A 22,239-nucleotide genomic window follows, 5' to 3' on the forward strand; every position below is an offset into this window, starting at 1 on the left:
TTTGGTCTGAGCACTGAAAATGGCCGAAGTGCCATCACGGTGCCGTTGCTTATTTTTGTGTTTCTCATCACCTATGGCTTCCCAGAGGGGGTCGGGCGGTCGTGAAAAGAAAAATAGGAAAACGAATAGAATGTTCCTTATTGCAGAATACCGTTCAATGTATAATAGTAACAGGGGTAATCTTTGGTCTGAGCACTGAAAATGGCCGAAGTGCCATCACGGTGCCCTTGCTTATTTTTGTGTTTCTCATCGTCATGGGTTTTCCAGAGGGGGGGGGTGGGGACGGAGAAAAAAGGAAAACGAATAGAATGTTTTTTATTGCAGAATACCGTTCAAGTGGGCAAAACCAAATGTGAAACTAAAGTGCTAACGTACTATTTCAAATGCTTTGACGATGTATATCAAATATTATACAATGTTTAAAAATATATCTGGTCGACTAATCAGAGCAAGTTGATCTGAAATTTAAACACATTATGGCCAAGCATAGCCGCCTTTAACGGCAATCATGGGTTGCTAATAGTGGAAGAGAATCCTATATAGCAACACAGTAATATAAGTAGCAAAGAGCTGCTTCCATTCCAAGTTTCAACAGTTCTCTCTAAGAACGCCAACTGTCATTCATACATTCGACCGTGTTTTTCAAATCAAACTTGAAACGGTTTTTTCAAGAAGCGGGATACAAATACAGACGCGACCGATAACTCAGGATTAAAAAATAATTTTATTCTTTCGGCTTGAGGGAAATGTGCATGCGACGGTAATAAGAAACACCACAATAAGTTGGACTCCCATATAGTGAGAAAATGAGTTGGTTTAAGACCGAGTTTTACAGTATTTTAGTTTATCCTTTTACGGCAAGCATGGGTTGCCGAAGACCTATTCTACCCCGGATCTTCACGGGTCTATCTCTTTCTGATATCCATCAGGAATAAAATATGCTCTAAGGATCGTTTTGCCATCCTTAGTTTCCTATCACAATTTAAATAATAGTCTGCCGTTTTGCTGCCCTCGAATTTACAGGATATAATTTCATTCACGTTTCGGGCAATGTTGAACCAGGGAGTCAATATATTTGAATAATCTCTCTGGCTGAGCATACTCGCCTTGGTTTCGAGGACGTCTGGAATTAGTTGGTTTTGTTGGTTTGTTGTTTAACGCCACACTCCGCAATATTCCAGCTATATGACGGCGGTCTGTCAACAATAAGTCTGGACCAGACAATCTGGTGATTAATATCATGAGCATCGATCCAAACAATTGGAATCGATGACATGCGTCAACCAAGTCAGGAAGCCTGACCACCCGATCTCGTTAGTCGCCTCTTACGACAAGCATAGTCGCCTTTTACGGCAAACATGGGTTACTGAAGACCTATTCTTCCCGGATCTTCACGGGTCACGTCGGGAATTACACAAAGATCGTCACACAGAAACACCTTTTAGCATCTTTTAGCATCTTTATTAATGTGTTGTGACATAACAATGAAATATGCAATGGAATGTGTATTTAGAAATATGTTTGAAATAGAGATAATTTGTGAGAGTGACTGTAATTCTCAAAAATTTCATGTATTATCCTGCTGTGTGCGAAGGTAAAGCTCAGAAAGGGATATCCAAATTTATCATTTAATGGTTCCACGGCAGGATAAAGCCAACGTATAAAGATGGAAATATGAAAGGTTAGGTTGGTACTACTTTCGTTTTTTACAAATAAACATGGCGTCGCCATTGTCAATCGGCATTGTCAAGTCAGAAATTAACCATCGGGAATCGGAATAAAGTTCTGGGTTAGTTGCTATCATTATCAAAACAATCATTTGCCATCATTATTAAAAAAACCCAGAAAATCAGTGTCTAAATTGGACGTAGCTGAGGAATTGAACAAGTTTTGGCAACTTTGGAGATACAAAATGCGACACAATTTAGCGAGGACACTCGCGGAGAAATATCATGTATAAGGAATAAACACTATGTATTGTTAATAAAGGATATTTACCACCCAAAACACTCTCGCTTGATAATCTCTAAATAGGTGACGGCTAAAAATAGATTCATCAGAAATTACATTATTCGGATGAGAATCCGTCGCTGCACATTACTTCAAAGCAACACACAACTACAAGTTTGTGTAAAAAATACTCAATTACAGCGTCTTACACATACTTTATACTTTCTGTACAAAATGATATAATTGTGCGGAGATTTGGAGACACACAAACCTGTGACGTCACTATCAGTGACCCGTATCCGTGTCGTCCTGGGTGTCATGGCAACGACACATAAAATTTATGTTGCGCTTAAAACGTCACTGGTGTTACAGGTAATAAACAAGCGAGCGTGATGCCAAGGGAGCCTATACTTAGAATACGCTGAAGCCTTGTTGTGAAATAGCTACTAAAATTGATACTGCTGCACATGAGAGAATAAGAGAAGAGGAGTGGGGTTTAATTATTGAGTTGCTAAGGGGGGTATACATAAAGTTGTGACTTAATTATGTGTATCAATTGCGTTACCATAAATAACAGATAATTACCAGACTGGGTAACTGATAATCACACTTTCTGTACTGTTGTATTATGTATACAGTAGAGCCTCGTTTATCCGGATGATACCGCTTTAAAGATACTTACCAAGAGTATTGCGTTTCGTTTAATGCCGCACTCTGCAATATTCCAGTTATATCACTTGGCCTATGAATAACTGAATCTGGTCAAGACAAACCAATGAGCAATGCTCCACGCCGTCGGGGTACAACGACACGCAATCAACCACATCGCCGAGCCTGACCTCCCGGTCCACTGATCTTTGGGTCTGACCAATAATACGTTTGGAGGGGGGTGCGGGGTGACGAAGGTTCGGAAAGTCTGACCTTTCAGCTAGACATCCTGGTGTTTTTGAAAACGATGTGTTGTATTAAAATTTTAAAAATCGGCTCCATTCACACGAAAACATTGTGCGGTTGAAATATGCGGTTCGAATGGGTTTGGAATGTTATCATGAAATACTCTGTAGATACAACGACGTCATTTTAGAATTCAGTGACATCACCGAACAAATATAATGCCTGGACACTATAGTTCTCTTTGGAATGTGACTGACATAGTGAAGATCATTTATAAAATAGTCACATTGCCTTGATAAGATTGTCGTGATAAAAGTCACATTGTCATGATGAATAATCATATTGTGTTGATAAAACAGTCACATTTTGTTGATAAAACAGTCACATTGTGTTGATAAAATAGTCACATTGTCTTGATAAATAGTCATTATGTATTGATAAAATAGTCGCATTGTCTTGATAAAACAGTCACATTGTCTTGATAAAGTAGTCATTTTGTGTTGACAAAACAGTCACATTGTCCTGATACAATAGTCATATTGTGTTGATACAATAGTCAGTCTTAGTAAACTGTTTTGATAAAATGTCCACACTGACAGATTGGGAATATAAACAGCCATTTTTATGGTGACGGTAGAACATTGCTGACTGCGGCGTAAAACAGCAAACAGACAATGAATCAAACGCCATACTGTCTTGCCAGTTGAAGTTAAATATTCCCACATTCAATCAGTGACACGCATGGCAAGTAAGTGTGAACATTATTTACGTTTTCTACTTTCTTCACTTTCCATTTTTACCTGAAAGTCGTTAATGTTCTTGTTCCGAAATGAAAGCATATATTTGTTACAATAATCAGAAATACCTCTATCATATAGGTTTATGATAAGATTCTAAAGAAATGCTCATAACAGTTCAAGCATGGCATCCTATTATTGAAGCGCATTCAGTGTCCTCTCATCGTGACATTCATTGTGACACGACACCGCTATAAGCTACATCAATATTAACATAATAACAAATTGCTCCCGTTTCATCAAATACCTCCACATCGCCCTCATCCATCGTCATTTGTGTCATGCTAATTGTCTGTTGCTATAAGTTCACGCTCCATTACATGTGTCAGCCATTATGATGCGCGCCGAACAATTAGTCGTCTGCTTTTGGCGTCACGTGACCAGGTGTCAACGTGACATTCACGTTAAACGACCTTCTCCTGGGTATGTAACAAGCTTTCATTCGTTTTGATGGGAAGGGTTAACTCATCCGGCATCCATTTCACAAGAATGTTTTCGTTTCAGTAAGGACGAAAATAAATGTTCCAGATGAGTGAATTGTTAATGAAATGGTAAAACGCTACAAAAGAACATTGTTTTCGCTTTTTGCTCGTATGTTCGTATTTATAACGCCTGTCTGGGCATATTCAGAAGTCCCCGGATGGCTGCTTTTAAATGAGTTGATACTAAAACACAGTTGAATAGCGAATAAACACGGGTGGTAAACTGCTTAATGTGCTGAATGCGAGATCTGATTCCTACCATTAGCATATTGTATTAGCATGCGTAATGCAATCCCTCCTATGTAGATAAAATATCCATCAAACGCATGTTTGTATAACAGATTTACAAACAATGTTTGGAAACGATACACAAACTGTTTCGTTTAATTGTTGAGAGGGGATTAAAGATCAACAACAGAAGCCTCGTAATGATTTAAGTTGGTGTAGCCAAGAATTCGCATCAATTCATGTACGAGTTAATCATAGAAGAGGCAACTCTATGTTTGAATCGGCTTAAATCTGTTAGCGGCACGGGTAGTGCACTAGTGAAGTACATGTAGGTGTTGTTGATGTCGTAGAGATAACTGTTGTAGTGGCAGTAGTGAAGACAATTGTGGTTGTAGCAGGAGTAAAGGCAGTTGTTGTAGCAGTGGTGAATACAATACAATGCATTTGTAGATTAAACTGCAAGACAATTGGTTACAATAGCTTAAACTACAAGAAAATGTGTTACAACAGGTTAAACTGCAAGTGAGTTGCGTCCCTTTACCATGCCAAGATAGCATCACAGATCCATGATGACCTAGTTTGTGTTTTGTCGATTTACTTTAACAAAAATGGCGAATGCCTCCAACCTGCGTCTTTTGGTTGGATTGTCATTTTATCATTTTCGTTTTAATATTTCATCGTATCTTCTACAACAACAACAATAAGAGCAGCGACAGCAGTAGCGGGAGTCTGTCTCCCTAGGGAATGCTTTCGAGAAAGGAATCCAACTCTAGAATGATTTTGCAAGTCTATATTTCCTCAGCTCTAATTAGGCATTGTTCTGGGCTCCACTTGGATTTTATTTTTATTTTGTAGATATATATTTGAAAAGACAAGTTTATTTTGGGGTCTAAATGTTAATATACGGTAAAGGTAGCGGTAACGCTCTGTCAAATCACAATTATGAGTTCGCTGTCTTTGCAGACAGCAATTAAATTCATCTTTGTCATATCTACTGAAATTTACACACGCCTTCTAAAACATTCTGACAGTTGGTTCGAGGAATTTTCACCTGTCAAGGCTATGGCGAATCTATTGTTGGAAGCTATGTCAATATAATGAGAAATGACTTGTCACCCAAAATCACTACACTGTGATAATAAACATGGCAACGCTGAATGACAGGTGTCGTCAATCAGGAGTCACGTGATCTCTCCCTCCCTCGCGTTGATCAAAGCGATGTGACAGACGGGCACGTGATGTGAAATCAACATCACCGAATAATATGATTGACTTGATACAGAAACGCGGCCATGCTGTTGTTTATTGACCTATAGTTGAAACAATAACGTCGTTATTTTATTAGGAAAACAAACAATTCCTTATTTACGGCAGAAAATGGTACGCAGTGTTCACAACAACTTATGTTTCGAAAATATCTGTCTGTTTTGACCATATTCGTTTAAACTATTTTGAGATATCAAAACACATGACAAATTGTGACAAACTATCCGCCAATGACCGTAAAACAGTATGAACTCTGTGCAGCAACGATTTCTTCCTCAAAAGAAAGAAGATAAATCTATATTTCACAGTCTGCAACCAACACTAAGTCATGTCCTACCATTCTCATTGACATTTTACATCGCGATCGTTCGTTGATAACATTACCTTAAACACCATTTACACGCATTAGTTCCGAGATCAAACGAATATGTAGCGTGATATCATACGTTAAGTCGCACCCCACAGGCACCACCAGAGAGAACGTGTGTGAGGAGACGGGGGGGGGGGGGGGGGGGGGGTTGGGGAGGGGGTGATTTAATCAAGACAAACGTATCTAGCCCGGGGAGACTCATTATTGCGATTTTGTGAATAAAATAAATTGTGAGATGTAAGCAGGTATTCTTAATTAATCATGAATCATTTCTAAGCAGCAAATTATATCCACCCCACCCCACCCCTCCCCGCCCGAACACCCCAGCCCCTACCCACGATGCCCTCAAAAGACGACAGGATGAAGCTGTTACTGGTAATTATGTGTGAAATTCCACAGTGATAAAGCATACATCAATAAATGTTCATTCTCCATACCCTGTTAATTGTGACTTTACCCTTTAACGTCAACTATCTTGATAATCTAGGGCATAACCGGATCCCACTGTTTGCCCCGGGGGGTGGAAAAGGTGTTAACTTCTAATGACACTTTGTAATCATCACCTTCAATACTGGCTATTACAAGAGAGGGCATTTAGGGGCCGATTTCTTATATATTGAAGGGACCAGTTATCCTTATATATGACAAAGAGAAGAGGGTACATTATCATAGAAAGTCATTTTTTAATATGTTTTAAAAAAAATTGAAGTTTAGGCGAATATTCATGAACTAAAGTAACTTTAGGAACCCCGTAGAAACACGATTTTGACTTACCATCTCGGTGGCTATAAGACCTTTCATGTTGTTATATAGAGACGGTAGCTTGGTGGTTAAAGCGTTCGCTCGTCACGCCGAAGACCCGGGTTCTATTCCCGACATGGGTACAATGTGTGAAGCCCATTTCTGGTGTCCCCCGGCGTGATATTGCTGGAATATTGCTAAAAGCGGCGTAAAACCATACTCACTCACTCATGTTGTTATAAATATCAAAACATTCTCATTTCACGTGAACACATATGATTCCTGTCATAACGATTCTGAAAAGTTTTCTCATTTTTTATATCGATATGCATATTTGATAGGACAAATAGAGGGGGTATCGTTGATGTTGACGGGCAATTTTACGGTCACATCCGGTTGATGCGATTTCTCATTCAGAGAGAGAGTGTCCTTGTCAGGCCTCGCCCCTTTTTATAGATGTGGTGGTCAAGACACTAGTTACATACCTGTGTCAATCGGAGATATTGTTTCTTGTAATTCGGGAAATCATTAATTTGATCAGCTAAATTGACAAACAGTATAATTGGTGTGACTTGAAACAAACGTGCGATCCTCTTCAGGCCTGAACATACTGTTATCCAGATCTCTGTAGGGATATTTCGGTTAGACTTGGGGGGAGGGTGGGGGCTTTGTTGATTGGTATCAATCACCGGTTTGTCTGGTCTAGCCTCGATCACTTGTTGGCCACCTGGAATCCTGCTGAGTGCTACGTTAAACGTCAAACAGGACAAAAACAACATATTCTCCATGTTGGTTAAGACAACAACCACGCGTATATAGTGTAACTCATTCATCAACGTCACAACCAATTCCACCCCACAGTCTCGTTTCACACAAAGGATGATTCTCTCCAATAGCCTAAGCCTTTTCAGCACTGACGTATGAGGTGAGTACTCTCGTATCATGTTAAAGCTTCACACTTGGAAGCTGAAGTGCTGGTGTCTAAGTCTGTTGACTGTGGCTCTATAAACCAGTGTTCGTTTAAAGGATACTTTGTCAAAGAATGACGTATAGCCCTATTGCAAGTGGGGATCACCAAATCTCTGTTGGTCGAACTTGATTAATTTAAACTGAAAACATCAAAATCGGATTATCACCCTCACTTTGTAATTTGATACCTACTTTCAGAGGAGTACAAATGATTTATACCCTGGCCTTTTTAGTAGGGTATTTGTTAAGGGGTCTGACGTTACTATTTCTTATGAGGGTATTTCGGGTTCGTTTGTACTTCGGGAGTTGGGGTTGCCTATTGGTTCGATTCCCCACATGGGTACAATGTGTGTAGCCAACTTCTGGTATCTCCCGCCGTGATATTGCTAAAAGCGGCGTAAAACCATACTCACTCACTTTCATTTGTAGGCCATGAATCCATCATCACCTACGCCTCTCTACATCCTTACGTTAAAACTGTACTCATCTCTTAAGGTGAAACAATTACCCAAAAGAAAGGTAAAATATTGCCTGCACACGTGTCAAGGCTTCTGTTTTTCCGCATGATATGCACATGATTGCTGTTTGTGTACGCCTTTTTTCAGTCTTGAGGGGTGCTCTAAGACGCCATTATTCGCTTTGCAGAGCTGTTCCCTTAGTCGTTCCAGGATTCCAGATTCGCCTCGATTACGTTCTTGGCCCGTCAACACCGAGAGTTTCACCGTTGGTCTTTCTTTCAGGTTCGCCGTGATGTACCTGAGTGGGTGAATGTGTGAGTTGTGTTTAACGCCGCCTTTAACGGTAATACAGTCATATCACGGCGCGTCAACATGATGTGGGAGGAAAGCCCGAAGTGATGCAGGTCTCTGACTTTTACCACTTCGGTGAAACCCACGAGCACGGGTATGGTGCTGACAAACCTGGAAACATAATCGGGGCGAACCGGGATTCGAATCCACAATCATAAGTGTCTGTCGTGCCCAAGGGACGCAACTCTGTACAGCGAATTGCGGCGCCTTAGACGACTGAGCCACCCGTGCCCCCTGGTATAACTGAAAATGCTTCATCCAATGAACACGGCATTCAGCAGAGATTCCTTATTATCGTGGAAATGCTTTTGTCCCTTTTACTCCTCCATTCACTCACTCTACAGTTTTTATGCCGTGTTTGTATGAGTGAGTGAGATGGGTTTCACGCCGTTTCTTACATCGCTAATGGCGTTTGTCATCCTCATGCGTAGGAAACCCGTGAAGATCCGGGTTAGAATTGCGCACAACGTGATCGGATGGTCAGGCTCGCTGACCTGTTCATAATGTCAGTCACTTGATTGTCTGATCGATATTCGATTTATTACAGACCGCCGTCATATAGCTGGAATATTGCTGAGTGTGGCGTTAAATAAAAAACAAACAAATCATGCGAAAGAAAATCCCAAAATTGACACAATTGACATAGACGTTTGCCACTTTGGCGAAAAATTCCGAGGTCCTGTTTTGTGAGATGGGGGTTCATCATATCTCTTCACAGGGGCAAAGCCGTTGACCCTTCGTTCCTGAATCCGCTCCAACACACGGCAGTGTCACAGCTGGGCCTTTAACCGTACATATCATACACAAATAACCGTACTTTAAGAGGATGTTTGTACAATTGTGAAATGTACATGTCCTCCTCCCTGGCGACCAGGAAGCAAACCACGCCACGTGCTGGTACAGTCACGTGTACCTGTTGTATACTCCCCAGGGAGCTTTGAAGACTCTTTTGATCTGGTAATAATGTACATTTTGTCATCACGATAAGGTGTTTCGGAGAAAACACTGAACCAATTGTGTTTAGATGAACCAAACAACGGACCCATTGAATCAGCGAACTGGAAATTTAATCGAATTAAATAAAAAGGAACGCAAGTTGTATTAAACTACTATATATTCACAGCTAAGTTTTGTAATAGACTCTCACTATATGCGAGATGTAATCCTGTCGTATGATATTTTATTCGATACACAAAGCATCATCAGATACCACAGCGTATATTTACAATCACAACATCGTCACGCGATACCCATGGAACCTGTTCTCGGTACACACTAGAAAATGAATACGCTATTCATTCCAACAATATAGCATTCATTCTTTTTCATGAATATTTTTAGAAACGCCTTTATTCCTTCATAAAATAGCTTATTTGAATTCAAATATTCTGTCAATAGGGCCAAAAAATTGCTATGGAATAAGTCTTAATGCACGTGAAATTCAATATGTAAGATGCGTGGGTGGCTAATGACAGCGTTTAAAGTTCGAGGGTCTGAATGCGTTCACTGTTTGACTGACCTACTTCAAGGTGACCCGCCCATCTAGACGGAGATAGGGTCTCTTGTGTTGTATCGCCGATCAATGTCGCGTCTACCACTACAGGGAGGGGTGGGGGTATCTAGGGCGTTCCTTGGGCGCTGGTCAGTTCAGGAATGTGTCCCAGCGTTTGAGAAAAGGGAAGTTTTTGTTTCAAGTACCCAGGTGTTTTGGATCGAGTGTTTGTGTTCCGAAAGTGCGTCGTGTATTGTTAACGTTTAATGAGAACGTACAAACCAATGGGAGAAAATTTCCACAGTAAAACATACATGTATTTAAGAGCTGACTAAGCTCCTGTTCCAAAATTATCCCCCACTGCTCTTATGTACTTACTGAATCTCTGAATCCCTGAATCTCCCTTAACCCAGGTCACGGATTATTATTTTTGTTTTTCTAGGTATTCTATCATCATCATCATCATCATCATCATCATCATCATCATCATCATCATCATCATCAATGACTAATGAAAATCGAGTGGTTACAATGTGTGGCCTGGCTGTTGCTGATGTTGCTCCAGCCATGAACCACCGGTTTGCCAAGCCTATATTCGAGTTTGCCCACTGCGGCATAATTCCGAGTGTCACATTCCGAGCTTTATTTAAGGGAGATAAATATATGTAAGCAGACTCATTCAAATTAATTTAATTCCAAGGGAAATAATGTAAGTGTCTGTTTACATTTCCGAAACAAACCTTCATATTCGCCTTATCACGAGGAGATGTTTGAAGACAGTGACGTTTCTCACGTCGAGCGTTAAATGGATTTCTGTCACATTGTTACACGCCATGATAAAAGAGGCAGGGTTATTATTTAATACGCGGTTCGGGCCGTACCTGACTCGGATATATTAGACCCGCCTATGAGCACAGTAAACGGTCATATCTCTATGTGGATATCGCTATTACTTCTGACGACAATAAATTCTTTTCAAACGTGTCTTAATTAAACTTTGGGAATAAAACTGCACCATCCCTCGTCGAATATAAATATTTGCGATTCAAACTTGATGCCCCGTAATGGCGAAGGTTGATGAAAAAGGACTGCTTTTGAAAGTTGATAAACTTTCATATGAACTTTGAAAATATCAAAGACATCAAAGAACATGAATTTTGAAATGGTGTGAGTATAGTTCATGGGCCATTAGGTTTGGTTTTTTTCATCACAAATCACGACGATCACAAAGCGGTAAATGTGTTGTGAACCGAAGAATAGACAACATGCATGTCGACGATGAGTTTTACGACGTGGGGGGCAACCTAGGGACTCGTGTGTCTAGAACATGTTGGTCACCTGATTGCAAGTCACGGTGACTGGGGTTTGTTAAGAGGAACTGTGGTTGAATAGATTTTATTCATATATATCGACCATAAAACCTTTTACAGAATTAAAATAAATAAATTTCAACCCGTGTGTTGATCTTGGCTGCGCATTAAACTTCCAAGAAAATGTACTGTTGTTGATATGCTATGTATTTGTAGGTATGCTATGTATAGGTAGTCAAATCAAAAAGGCACGTGAACAAACATGCACGCACATACATACGAAAGTACATGCACGTGCACATGCATACAGGCGAATGCTTACGCGCGATTAAATAGATAGAACGGCTGCCTTTAACGCCATTTGAAATTGTGGTCAAAGGCCCAATTTTGTGTTAGTGAGTGGGTGGTGTGTAGACTGGCGAACGAGTGGGGAGTGGTTGGATGGGTGAGCTGGGCTGAACGTCGCTTTGTTATATCAATATATGTCAGCTTGATGTGTGAAGAAAGCTCTAATGAAGCAGGTCTAAGATGTTTATCTCTTTGGTAAAACTCACGACAACGGGTATGACAAAACTAGAAACATAATCTGGGCGAACCGGGATTCGAACCCACATTCATAGGTTTCTGGCGTACCAAAGGGACGTAACTCTGCACAGCGAGTTGAGGCGCCTTAGACGAATGGGCCACCCGTGCCCCCGTTAATGTATTAAGTACTCCTTGTTTGCATTTTTCATTAGACATAACTCCGAGTTACAATACATATTGGCTTTATCTATAACGAATCAATATACCCAATATTTCCAAAATACATAAATGTGTATCAACAAATTTTATCATTCACGCCCATTTACGCACACATACACGCAATCACACGTACGATCGCCCATCTCACCAGGCACCGGAACATTATGGCACACTGAACTAACTGTTGAAGGTTCGCCTGCACCCCGCACCCAGCAACCTACTGCCCCGGTTGAAAGTGCCACCCACGTAAACTCCCTGTGATCCCCACCCTTGACTACACCCGTCAACGGACCCACCACAAAACATGTTGTTGCCTTTGTTTGTTTGCTATATAGCTACTGGCCATGGTGTACTGTCGGCTGTCGTCGTAATAAAACTTCCCGTATGTTCATATCGGAATGCCTTCGACAGTGTGATTCACATTGCCTGGTGGGTGAGCTCGGTCGCTCACACGGGACGCGTGCGTCTTCGTCGATGCCTTGCTGAATACCATACAAGTTCCAAGACGCCTTGGTCGCTGTTGAATTAAAGTTAACATAAATTATTGTCCCGTCGCGTTGACGTGATGTTTGTTGACTATGATAATGCACCATAACGTAATGTGTTCACCGGTTATAGTGTTGATGTATTCTCGCGAGGGTTCTATCCTAGTGGAGGCGGTCGGGTAGCCCAGTGGTTAAAGCGTTCGCTCGTCACGCCGAAGACCCGGGTTCGATTCCCGACATGGGTACAATGTGTGAAGCCCATTTCTGGTGTCCCCCGCTGTGATATTGCTGTAGTATTGCTAAAAGCGGCGTAAACCATACTCACTCACTCTATCCTAGTGATCATCCTCAGCATAACGACCATCACCCTACAGTCACGATACAATCTGCAGCAGCAACAGTGAGTGAGTGAGTTTGGGGGAACTGAGGGTGGGGGACAAAAGTTGTAGAAGCGGTATTATAACAGAAGTCGTAGTAGTGGTGGAAGTATCAGTCGAAGCGGAAGTATAGTAGAAGTGAATGAGTTAAGGTGTAAAGTCACATCGGCAATATTTCAGCCCTATCGTGACTTATAGTAGAAGTGAGTGAGTGAGTTTGGTTTTTCGCCGCTTTTAGCAATATTCCAGAAATATCACGACAGGGGACATCGGGTATGGGTTTCACACATTGTACCAACGTGGTGAATCGAACCCGGGTCTTCGGCGTATCCACTAGGCTACCTCACGTCACAGCAGCAGCAGCAGCAGTAGTTGTAGCAGCAGTAGTAGTAGGGAGATGAAATTGGGTTTAGCGTCGCGTCCAAGATTATTGCACTTATATAGTGACGTGTATGTGTGGCTGCTTGTACTAGTCCGGACTGATGCCGATTTATAGGGCTAGCTCACTGGAATACCATGCCGCAGTTTAACATGAATACCCCACTCAGACAAAGAATACTGATTCCGAGCCGAGACGTCCTTGTTTTAGCCCCTTTATGCCGAGTGCTAGACAGGGTAACAACAAGTACCATCTTATAACGTCTTTTGGTATGACGCGGCCAGGGATCGGACCCCGGATCTTCCGTTCCCCGGGCGGACGCTCTACCACTAGACCACGGAGGCGGTCCAAGTAGTAACAGTAGTAGCAGCAGCAAAAGCAGCAGCAGCAGTAGTAGTAGTAGTAGTAGCAGCACCAGCAGCAGCAGCGGTAGTAATAGTAATAGTAGTAGTAGTAGTAGTAGCAGTAGCAGTAGCAGTAGCAGTAGTAGTAGTAGTAGTAGTAGCAGCAGCAGCAGCAGCAGCAGCAGCAGCAGCAGTAGTAGTAGTAGTAGTAGTAGTAGTAGTAGTAGTAGTAGTGAAACCAGTACTTATTTTTCTGTGCTTTGCCACGACTACCTATATAGTTCCTGCAGTTTTCTCCCCCCAAATCCCGCGTCCCCCGACACTCCTCAGTTGATTAACCCACCATATCGGGTTTCCTGGGTCCAGTGTTGTCCCCCACAATTGGCGTGTTTACAGAAGCTCGGGGATAATGTACCTGTCACCTCGTGTTCGCCTCCAGGAGAAGGTCGTGTTTTGTCAAGAGGAACCGTAACAAGCGTCGGGTAGATGTTGGCCAACACACACCCAATTAAAATTCATGACACCCTTGTTAATGCGCAGACAGCGCGGAATTGCCTTGTTTTTGTTATGTGGCTTCAAAGCAAATATCCCCGCCCCTTTTAACAGTTGTGTTGCACTTGGGCAGTCCCCCAAACACACCCCTTAAATGGTGAAAGGTCGAATATGTTTGCAGGGTAGGTGTAAGTTGCAACAAGTTTACACGACATAATGACATTGATACGATATTTCTTTCATATTCTGCAATAACTATGAGTGAGTGAGTTGAGTTTAACAGTATTCCAGTTTTATCGCGGCGTGTCAGCTTGATGTGGGAGGAAAGCCCGAAGTGATGCAGGTCTCAGACGTTTACCACTTCGGTGAAACCCACGAGCAGGGTATGGTGCTGACAAATCTAGAAACCTAAACCGGGCAAACCGGGGTTCGAAACCACAATCATAGGTTTCTGGCGTGCCCAAGGGATGCAAATCTGCACAGCGAATCGCGGCGCCTTAGACGACTAGGCCACCCGTGCCCCGCAATAACTATGAAGTATTTGTGAAATAATTTTGTTTTTACTTTTATTTTGATCTAGTTTATGGTTATTACAAATGTAAGTTCAAAAGCAAATGAAAGCAGACAAAAGTAACGTGATTACACTAATGTAGTCTCTGAAAATATATATTGACAGGACGAGTAACTCCATTTAAATTGAAAAGGAACCTAAAAAAATGGGAGATTCAGAACCTTGCTTAATTTAGGGCTTTTGCATTACAGTAGGGGCTGGGCGGAGGGGAAAATAATATAGTTCAGGGACTGAGAGACCGACAACGAACATGATTCTACCTGGTTAGGGGGGACTCTGTTAGTACGGGTGCTTGTTATTACCGGCAGAGACCATATACCATATATCGCTACATGTATATGGTTTCTGTTACCGGGCTCGCCGAGTGTCTGTTACTTGTAACTTGTAACCTAACTAAGCCACCGTGTCGTCATTCATCTCTCCTCGAAACTTTACTTTCATGTGTTACTTCATTAATCATCGCCACTCTCCTCCCTCCTCCTCCCCTCTGTTCATCCTCGGTCACTCGCCTCCCACCCCCTCCCCGTCCCTCTCCCTCACTCCTGCCTCTCTCTCCCTCTTACAGCACTCCACCCGTCCCTTCAATCCTGCCTCTCCCCCACGTCTCTCTCCTTCGCCCCTCTGTTCCTCCTTTACTCGCCTCTCCCCCTGTCACCCTCGTCTCTCTCCCTCTTTCAACCCCCCCCCCCCCCCACCCACCCACCCACCCACCAAATATGTTTATATGTTGAATCTACCCCTCTGGGCTTTACTCAGACTCACCCCCCAACAAACCCCCCATCACCCCCCGTCTCCTGGTACTTTACATGCCTCACAACAATACACATTTCCCTAACATGAAATGTTACAACATGTGAATGCACATGCAAGCTCATACAACATCATAAAGACATCCTCCAGACAGGTCGGACACACACCACAGCATGCAACCGGTAGGCCGTACATTAACACGTTATGTCCAACATCATTACGAAATGGGACTCTCTTAGTCACCGGGAAATTAACCCGTGTATCATCAGTGATAAAAAGACACCGCTATTCTTTCAGCCTTCCGTCCTTTCGCTTCACTAAATATTACAGTTACCTCCGCAGTCCCCTGCCAAACCCTGACATCGGATAACACACCTTGAAATACAAGCCGACATGGCAAGGGCGAACCACTGGTCGTTAACGGTGTTATCATCTAAAGCAAAGGAAATACCTTAAGACCACGATTGTATCAATTTGGCGTTAGTTGTTATTTGTGGTTTGTGGTGTCTTGATAAATATTGAATGTTATCAAATATATATGTCCCCTGAACAGAAAGGTCCAAGGTCCACATTCTGCTTTCAATCGGAACAATCAAAGCACCGTGCTTTGACCTCTGTGGAAACCAGACACCATACTGAGACTAACATTTAACCTCTAAAATGGAAATAATTTCTTTTGTTAAATTATCTTTTTTTGCATAACAGAAAGATTCCCATAGAATTACTTCATTTTCAGAAGTCTAGACTTGCCAAAGTAATTTCGATAGGGTTTTACATACGGCGCGGACGTCTGAGAAGACAACAAAAATGGCGCCTCTCAATGCACGGTCAGCTTTGCTCGGCTCGCTCAAGTCCATAGTTCATCCCAGCTAGCTAAATTATGAAAAACAGGGGTGGTTTGATAGCTTAGCGAACTGCGGGCAAACGAAAGTATTCACCCAAGTTCGATGGTGGCTAAAATGAAAAAATAAGAAATGGTTATTCGATGGTGATTTTATACGGGTTCACAGTTGTGTTTTGGACCTGAAGTTTGCAGTGTTTCGGCGATTGTTTTCAGCCTAGTAACGTTTTGATAGCGTTTGTAATTTCTGGATCAAATCCAATCAAGTGTATTCAAGTGTATACTTTCTTTTGTCCGGCAGTTTACATCGAGCATCACATATCACGCATTCCACCCGGATCCAGTGCCCACCCGTTACAATGTGTGATGTACATATATATACTCAATGTCGCCCATAAGAAACGACGCAAACCTCAATACACTGCTTCCATAAGAAGTTTATTATTCCAAGGCACCATTCCACAGAGATTAGCCCCTCCAAAATACCCATATCAATGTCAATGGACAGGAAACAGCAAGATACCGATTACGCAAACATTTCGTACACCAAGTAGTTGTGTCCCTTTCTTTAATCACAGAAGCGTATTCCAGTACCGGTATTATCCAGGTTTTAATTACCGTTCGCATTTGGCAGCGTCAGATTATGGGTAACATAGGATATTTGCTTTCACCTTGGGCGTCGCCATATTTCTGTGATGTCTTCACCTGGAGAGGATTTATTGGGAAGATTTATCTCTCTATTGCATTTTGATGACCTTAAATAAAGCTTGGCGTAACTCGGAAGATAATTGTAAGACTGGAGTGAAGTGAGAATTTGGATATGGTATTGAACGTAATCCAACGCATGCGCATCACAGCACAAAAGCCGGATAATAGCATGACCTGGTTTATTTACCTTATAAAGCATGGCTGATTGATGCTTTTATGATTATAATATAATAATATCAAATTCACATTTTTCAGATAGGCATGAATTAAAACAACAAACTTACGTGTCTTCATAAATTATCAAAGAATAGGAAGCTTATCCTACGTGGTATGTTTAGACTGAGTTTAGCTAGTCACGAACACCTTTTTACTACGACAATTCCTTAGAACGGCTTTGTGGGCTTCGACATACATTTGTTTGAGGAGGAAAGAGAATAGGTTTATATATCAAGTTAATTTGCTGCTGTCCCACGTAATGTGTTTGACTTTGATATATTTACAGACAGTGAGTGAGTTGTGTTTTACGCTGCATTGAACAGTATCTCAGTCAGTCATGTCCCGGAGAGTGAGCGAACAGTATCTCAGTCAATCATGTCCCGGAGAGTGAGCGAACAGTATCTCAGTCAGTCATGCCCCGGAGAGTGAGTGAACAGTATCTCAGTCAGTCATGTCCCGGAGAGTGAGCGAACAGTATCTCAGTCAGTCATGCCCCGGAGAGTGAGTGAACAGTATCTCAGTCAGTCATGCCCCGGAGAGTGAGCGAACAGTATCTCAGTCAGTCATGCCCCGGAGAGTGAGCGAACAGTATCTCAGTCAGTCATGCCCCGGAGAGTGAGCGAACAGTATCTCAGTCAGTCATGCCCCGGAGAGTGAGTGAACAGTATCTCAGTCAGTCATGTCCCGGAGAGTGAGCGAACAGTATCTCAGTCAGTCATGCCCCGGAGAGTGAGTGAACAGTATCTCAGTCAGTCATGCCCCGGAGAGTGAGCGAACAGTATCTCAGTCAGTCATGCCCCGGAGAGTGAGCGAACAGTATCTCAGTCAGTCATGCCCCGGAGAGTGAGCGAACAGTATCTCAGTCAGTCATGCCCCGGAGAGTGAGTGGAATGCCCCCAGTGATGCAGGGATGTGGTGACGGCAAACCAATGGACTCTCTCTCTCTCCCATTGTCTGTCTGTCTGTCTCTCCCCTCCCTCCTCTCATTCTTACTCTCTTTCATACTCTCTCTTTCTCTTTCTCTCTCCCTCTCTCTATGTCGCTCTCTCTCCCTCTCTCTATGTCGCTCTCTCTCCCTCTCTTTTTGTCGCTCTCTCTTCCCCTCTCACGCTCTCCCATCTCTCTCTCTCTCTCTCTCTCTCTCTCTCTCTCTCTCTCTCGCAAGCTGCGATATAACTGGAATACTGTTCATACCGTGAAACCCACCTCCCTCACTCACTCACCAACACTTACATTTATAAGCCTGGAAAACTTGTATTTATTTGATTCAAGCTGTCATTATTAGCCAGCATTGGACGGTGTGCCTGTACCTGTATGTACTTAGTGCGGAGGGTTTTGGGTGCACGAGCCTTGGCATAATGCCTTCAACTACGACACAAGCTCTACAGTAATCTGTTATTCTGACTCTTTAAAGTAGTCGTTCATAGCCCCAAGCCATAGAGAGTGTCGACAAGAGTATATTGACTCGGACCGAAATGTTTGAAAGTGGGTAAATATGTTCTTTTGTACATACTGTTTACGTATCTGTGATTATAGGAATTTTTCCCGCAAATAAACAACGGGTATAGGACCCCGGGTATGGGGGCAGGTCTGAGACGTCCCATCCGGTTTAAGGAGTGGGTGTTGTATGGGCAATTCATAGTGTTTCTAAGGGGAAGGAGAGTGTATGTATTGGGTACATTGCTTACATGGGTACGTATGACATTGTTGCTTTGTTCCATTGCCCCTTTTATTAAAACAAACAGAAAGTTTAAAAATTTACCAAAGCGTGACAACCCGACATTTTTACCAATTTTCACACTTAATAATGGTATGAATAATACCACTGGGCTTTACCAAATGACGCTGATGCGACAACGCCATATTCTTCAAATATGTCGCGCTGTCGCATTGTCGCCCTATTTAAAATGTGTAAAAAGAGTTGATATTGTCGAGATGTTGCGTTGGGTAAATTTTGTAAGGTCGACAACGCGACACTGTCCCTTCTACGATTCCATAGGCGCAGGGTTATACGCTTGCGATATCGTAGAAGGAGTTATGTGACGTAATGCAGAGTGAGTAAGCTTTCATCACCTTTCGACGAGGGGCACCAGAAATGGGTCTCACACAGTGTACTCGTGTTGGGATTCGAACCCTAGTCTTCGGCGTGACGAGCCAACTGCCATCGTTGATATTCTTGGAGGCGGCTGGAAATTTATCGAAAAAATGCTGTTTGTCTCCGAAAGTGCTTGAAAAGCGAAAATTGTCAGCCACAAAACATTCACTGATACCTGTGACTTTAGCAACTACTTCCGCCGGTGGTTCCAGAACCTCCCTGATGACTATGACCTCAGCAACTACTTTCACCGGCGGTTCTAGAGCCTCCCTGATGACTATGACTTCAGCAACTACTTTCACCGGAGGTTCTAGAGCCTCCCTGATGACTATGACTTCAGCAACTACTTTCACTGGAGGTTCCAGAGCCTCCTTGATAACTATGACTTTAGCAACTACTTTCACCGGAGGTTCTAGAGCCTCCTTGATAACTATGACTTCAGCAACTACTTTCACCGGAGGTTCTAGAGCCTCCTTGATAACTATGACTTCAGCAACTACTTTCACCGGAGGTTCTAGAGCCTCCTTGATAACTATGACTTCAGCAACTACTTTCACCGGAGGTTCTAGAGCCTCCTTGATAACTATGACTTTAGCAACTACTTCCGCCGGTGGTTCCAGAGCCTCCCTGATGACTATGACCTCAGCAACTACTTTCACCGGAGGTTCTAGAGCCTCCTTGATAACTATTACTTCAGCAACTACTTTCCCCGGAGGTTCTAGAGCCTCCTTGATAACTATGACTTCAGCAACTACTTTCACCGGAGGTTCTAGAGCCTCCTTGATAACTATGACTTTAGCAACTACTTCAGCTGGAGGTTCCAGAGCCTCCCTGATAACTATGACTTCAGTAACTACTTCAGCTGGAGGGTCCAGAGCCTCCCTGATAACTATGACCTCGGCAACTACTTCAGCTGGAGGTTCCAGAGCCTCCCTGATAACTATTAGTTCAGTAACTACTTCAGCTGGAGGTTCCAGAGCCTCCCTGATAACTATGACCTCGGCAACTACTTCAGCTGGGGGTTCCAGAGCCTCCCTGATAACTATGACTTCAGTAACTACTTCAGCTGGAGGTTACAGAGCCTCCCTGATAACTATGACTTCAGCAACTACTTCAGCTGGAGGTTCCAGAGCCTCCCTGATAACTATGACTTCAGTAACTACTTCAGCTAGAGGTTACAGAGCCTCCCTGATAACTATGACCTCGGCAACTACTTCAGCTGGAGGTTCCAGAGCCTCCCTGATAACTATGACCTCGGCAACTACTTCAGCTGGGGGTTCCAGAGCCTCCCTGATAACTATGACTTCAGCAACTACTTCAGCTGGGGGTTCCAGAGCCTCCCTGATAACTATGACCTCGGCAACTACTTCAGCTGGAGGTTCCAGAGCCTCCCTGATAACTATTAGTTCAGTAACTACTTCAGCTGGAGGTTCCAGAGCCTGCCTGATAACTATGACCTCGGCAACTACTTCAGCTGGAGGTTCCAGAGCCTCCCTGATAACTATGACTTCAGTAATTACTTCAGCTGGAGGTTACAGAGCCTCCCTGATAACTATGACCTCGGCAACTACTTCAGCTGGAGGTTCCAGAGCCTGCCTGATAACTATGACCTCGGCAACTACTTCAGCTGGGGGTTCCAGAGCCTCCCTGATAACTATGACTTCAGCAACTACTTCAGCTGGAGGTTCCAGAGCCTCCCTGATAACTATGACCTCGGCAACTACTTCAGCTGGAGGTTCCAGAGCCTGCCTGATAACTATGACTTCAGCAACTAGTTCAGCTGGAGGTTCCAGAGCCTCCATGATAACTATGACTTCAGCAACTACTTTAGCTGGAGGGTCCAGAGCCTCCCTGATAACTATCACTTCAGCAGCTCCTTCCAAAGGAGGGTCTGGAGCCTGCATGATATCTCTGCCTTCAGCTACTTCTTCCACCGTAGGTTCTAGAGCGTTCTTGAAATCAATGACTTTAGCAACGTTTTCAGTCGGAAGATCTAGAGCATGCATGATGCCTAGGACTTCAGCACCCCCTATCCACTGTGCGAAACCAACGACTAGGAATATGGTGCTGACAAACCTAGAAACATAATAAGGACAAAGCGGGCAAAGTTTCTGGCACGCGAAAGACTCTTACCCACACAGCACGAATTTCGGCGCCTAAGACGACTATGCCAAGCAGCTGCTATCATGTGCGGTCCGCACTAAAGAGGTTCCGCTCTATCCATTCTAACGTCCTCGGGTAGAAAGTTAATACGTCAGCTACCCGCCGGGTAGGCATGCTCATTAAACTTCTCATAGTGCGTTAATTATCAACAAAAGCGACGTGTATTAGATATCCCCTGTTATAGATGGCCTATTTGATAATGGGGCCAATTATTATGTAGTTTCGGGAGACGTGATCTCCCATTGACATGTGGGAAACAAAGGTGTACATTTCACGTTGCGTGTTCAAAGACTATCATTACCTTTACGCCGGAGAAAAATCGCCCTGCACCCGACTACCTCTGTTAAAACACCGATGATCTTGGTTGTGAGAGAGAGCACTAACGCAAGTAATAGCATAAATTTTGTATGGCTTTCAAAAACTTGAACGATGGACTTTTTCGAGCAATATTGTTTGTTTTAGAATATTTTTCGATTTGTTACAAAAATGAAAAATGAATGCAGATCTGTAGTTTAATCATGTGAGTCACGATATCAATCTTCAAACACTGAAATATGAGTTTGGTTTTACAGAACCGCAATATCTTTAGAAGTTTAGAAGACTGATTTATTTGATTTATTTATTTTTATACAATGTGTGCTTTTTATCTTTGCGTTGTATTTTTAGATTGAGAGTTTATATACAAACGAATATTGACCTTTACGATATTTGAAAACACCAAACTATGGATTTGGCTCGGTGACTCGGATGCTCATGATGTCAACCT

At 42.8% G+C, this 22,239-nt stretch overlaps 1 protein-coding gene across 1 annotated transcript; it reads right to left on the reverse strand.

Annotated features, from left to right (window-relative positions):
* Positions 1-10,402: 10,402 nt before the first annotated feature.
* On the reverse strand, positions 10,403-21,316 carry LOC139479293 (cytadherence high molecular weight protein 1-like). The gene is made up of 4 exons (XM_071262154.1): positions 20,847-21,316; positions 20,490-20,804; positions 19,486-20,345; positions 10,403-10,506 (listed from the first exon to the last, which is right to left on the reverse strand). Exons 1-4 carry the CDS (start codon positions 21,314-21,316, stop codon positions 10,403-10,405), a joined length of 1,749 nt encoding a protein of 582 aa, XP_071118255.1.
* Between the last annotated feature and the right edge of the window lie 923 nt (positions 21,317-22,239).

Source organism: Haliotis cracherodii, unplaced genomic scaffold (genome assembly GCF_022045235.1).
Source record: "Haliotis cracherodii isolate W230 unplaced genomic scaffold, xgHalCrac1.p SCAF_4, whole genome shotgun sequence".
NCBI classification, from domain to species: Eukaryota; Metazoa; Mollusca; class Gastropoda; order Lepetellida; family Haliotidae; genus Haliotis; species Haliotis cracherodii.

Excerpts from the sequence above, each read along its gene's own strand:
- LOC139479293 (XM_071262154.1), bottom strand. The coding sequence starts at position 21,316 with ATGCATGCTCTAGATCTTCCGACTGAAAACGTTGCTAAAGTCATTGAT. Across the intron at positions 20,346-20,489 it reads ATAGTTATCAGGGAGGCTCT|GGAGGCTCTGGAACCCCCAG; the intron begins GTAACCTCTAGC and ends CATAGTTATCAG. Across the intron at positions 10,507-19,485 it reads AGTAGTTGCTAAAGTCACAG|TCATTGATGATGATGATGAT; the intron begins GTATCAGTGAAT and ends GATTTTCATTAG.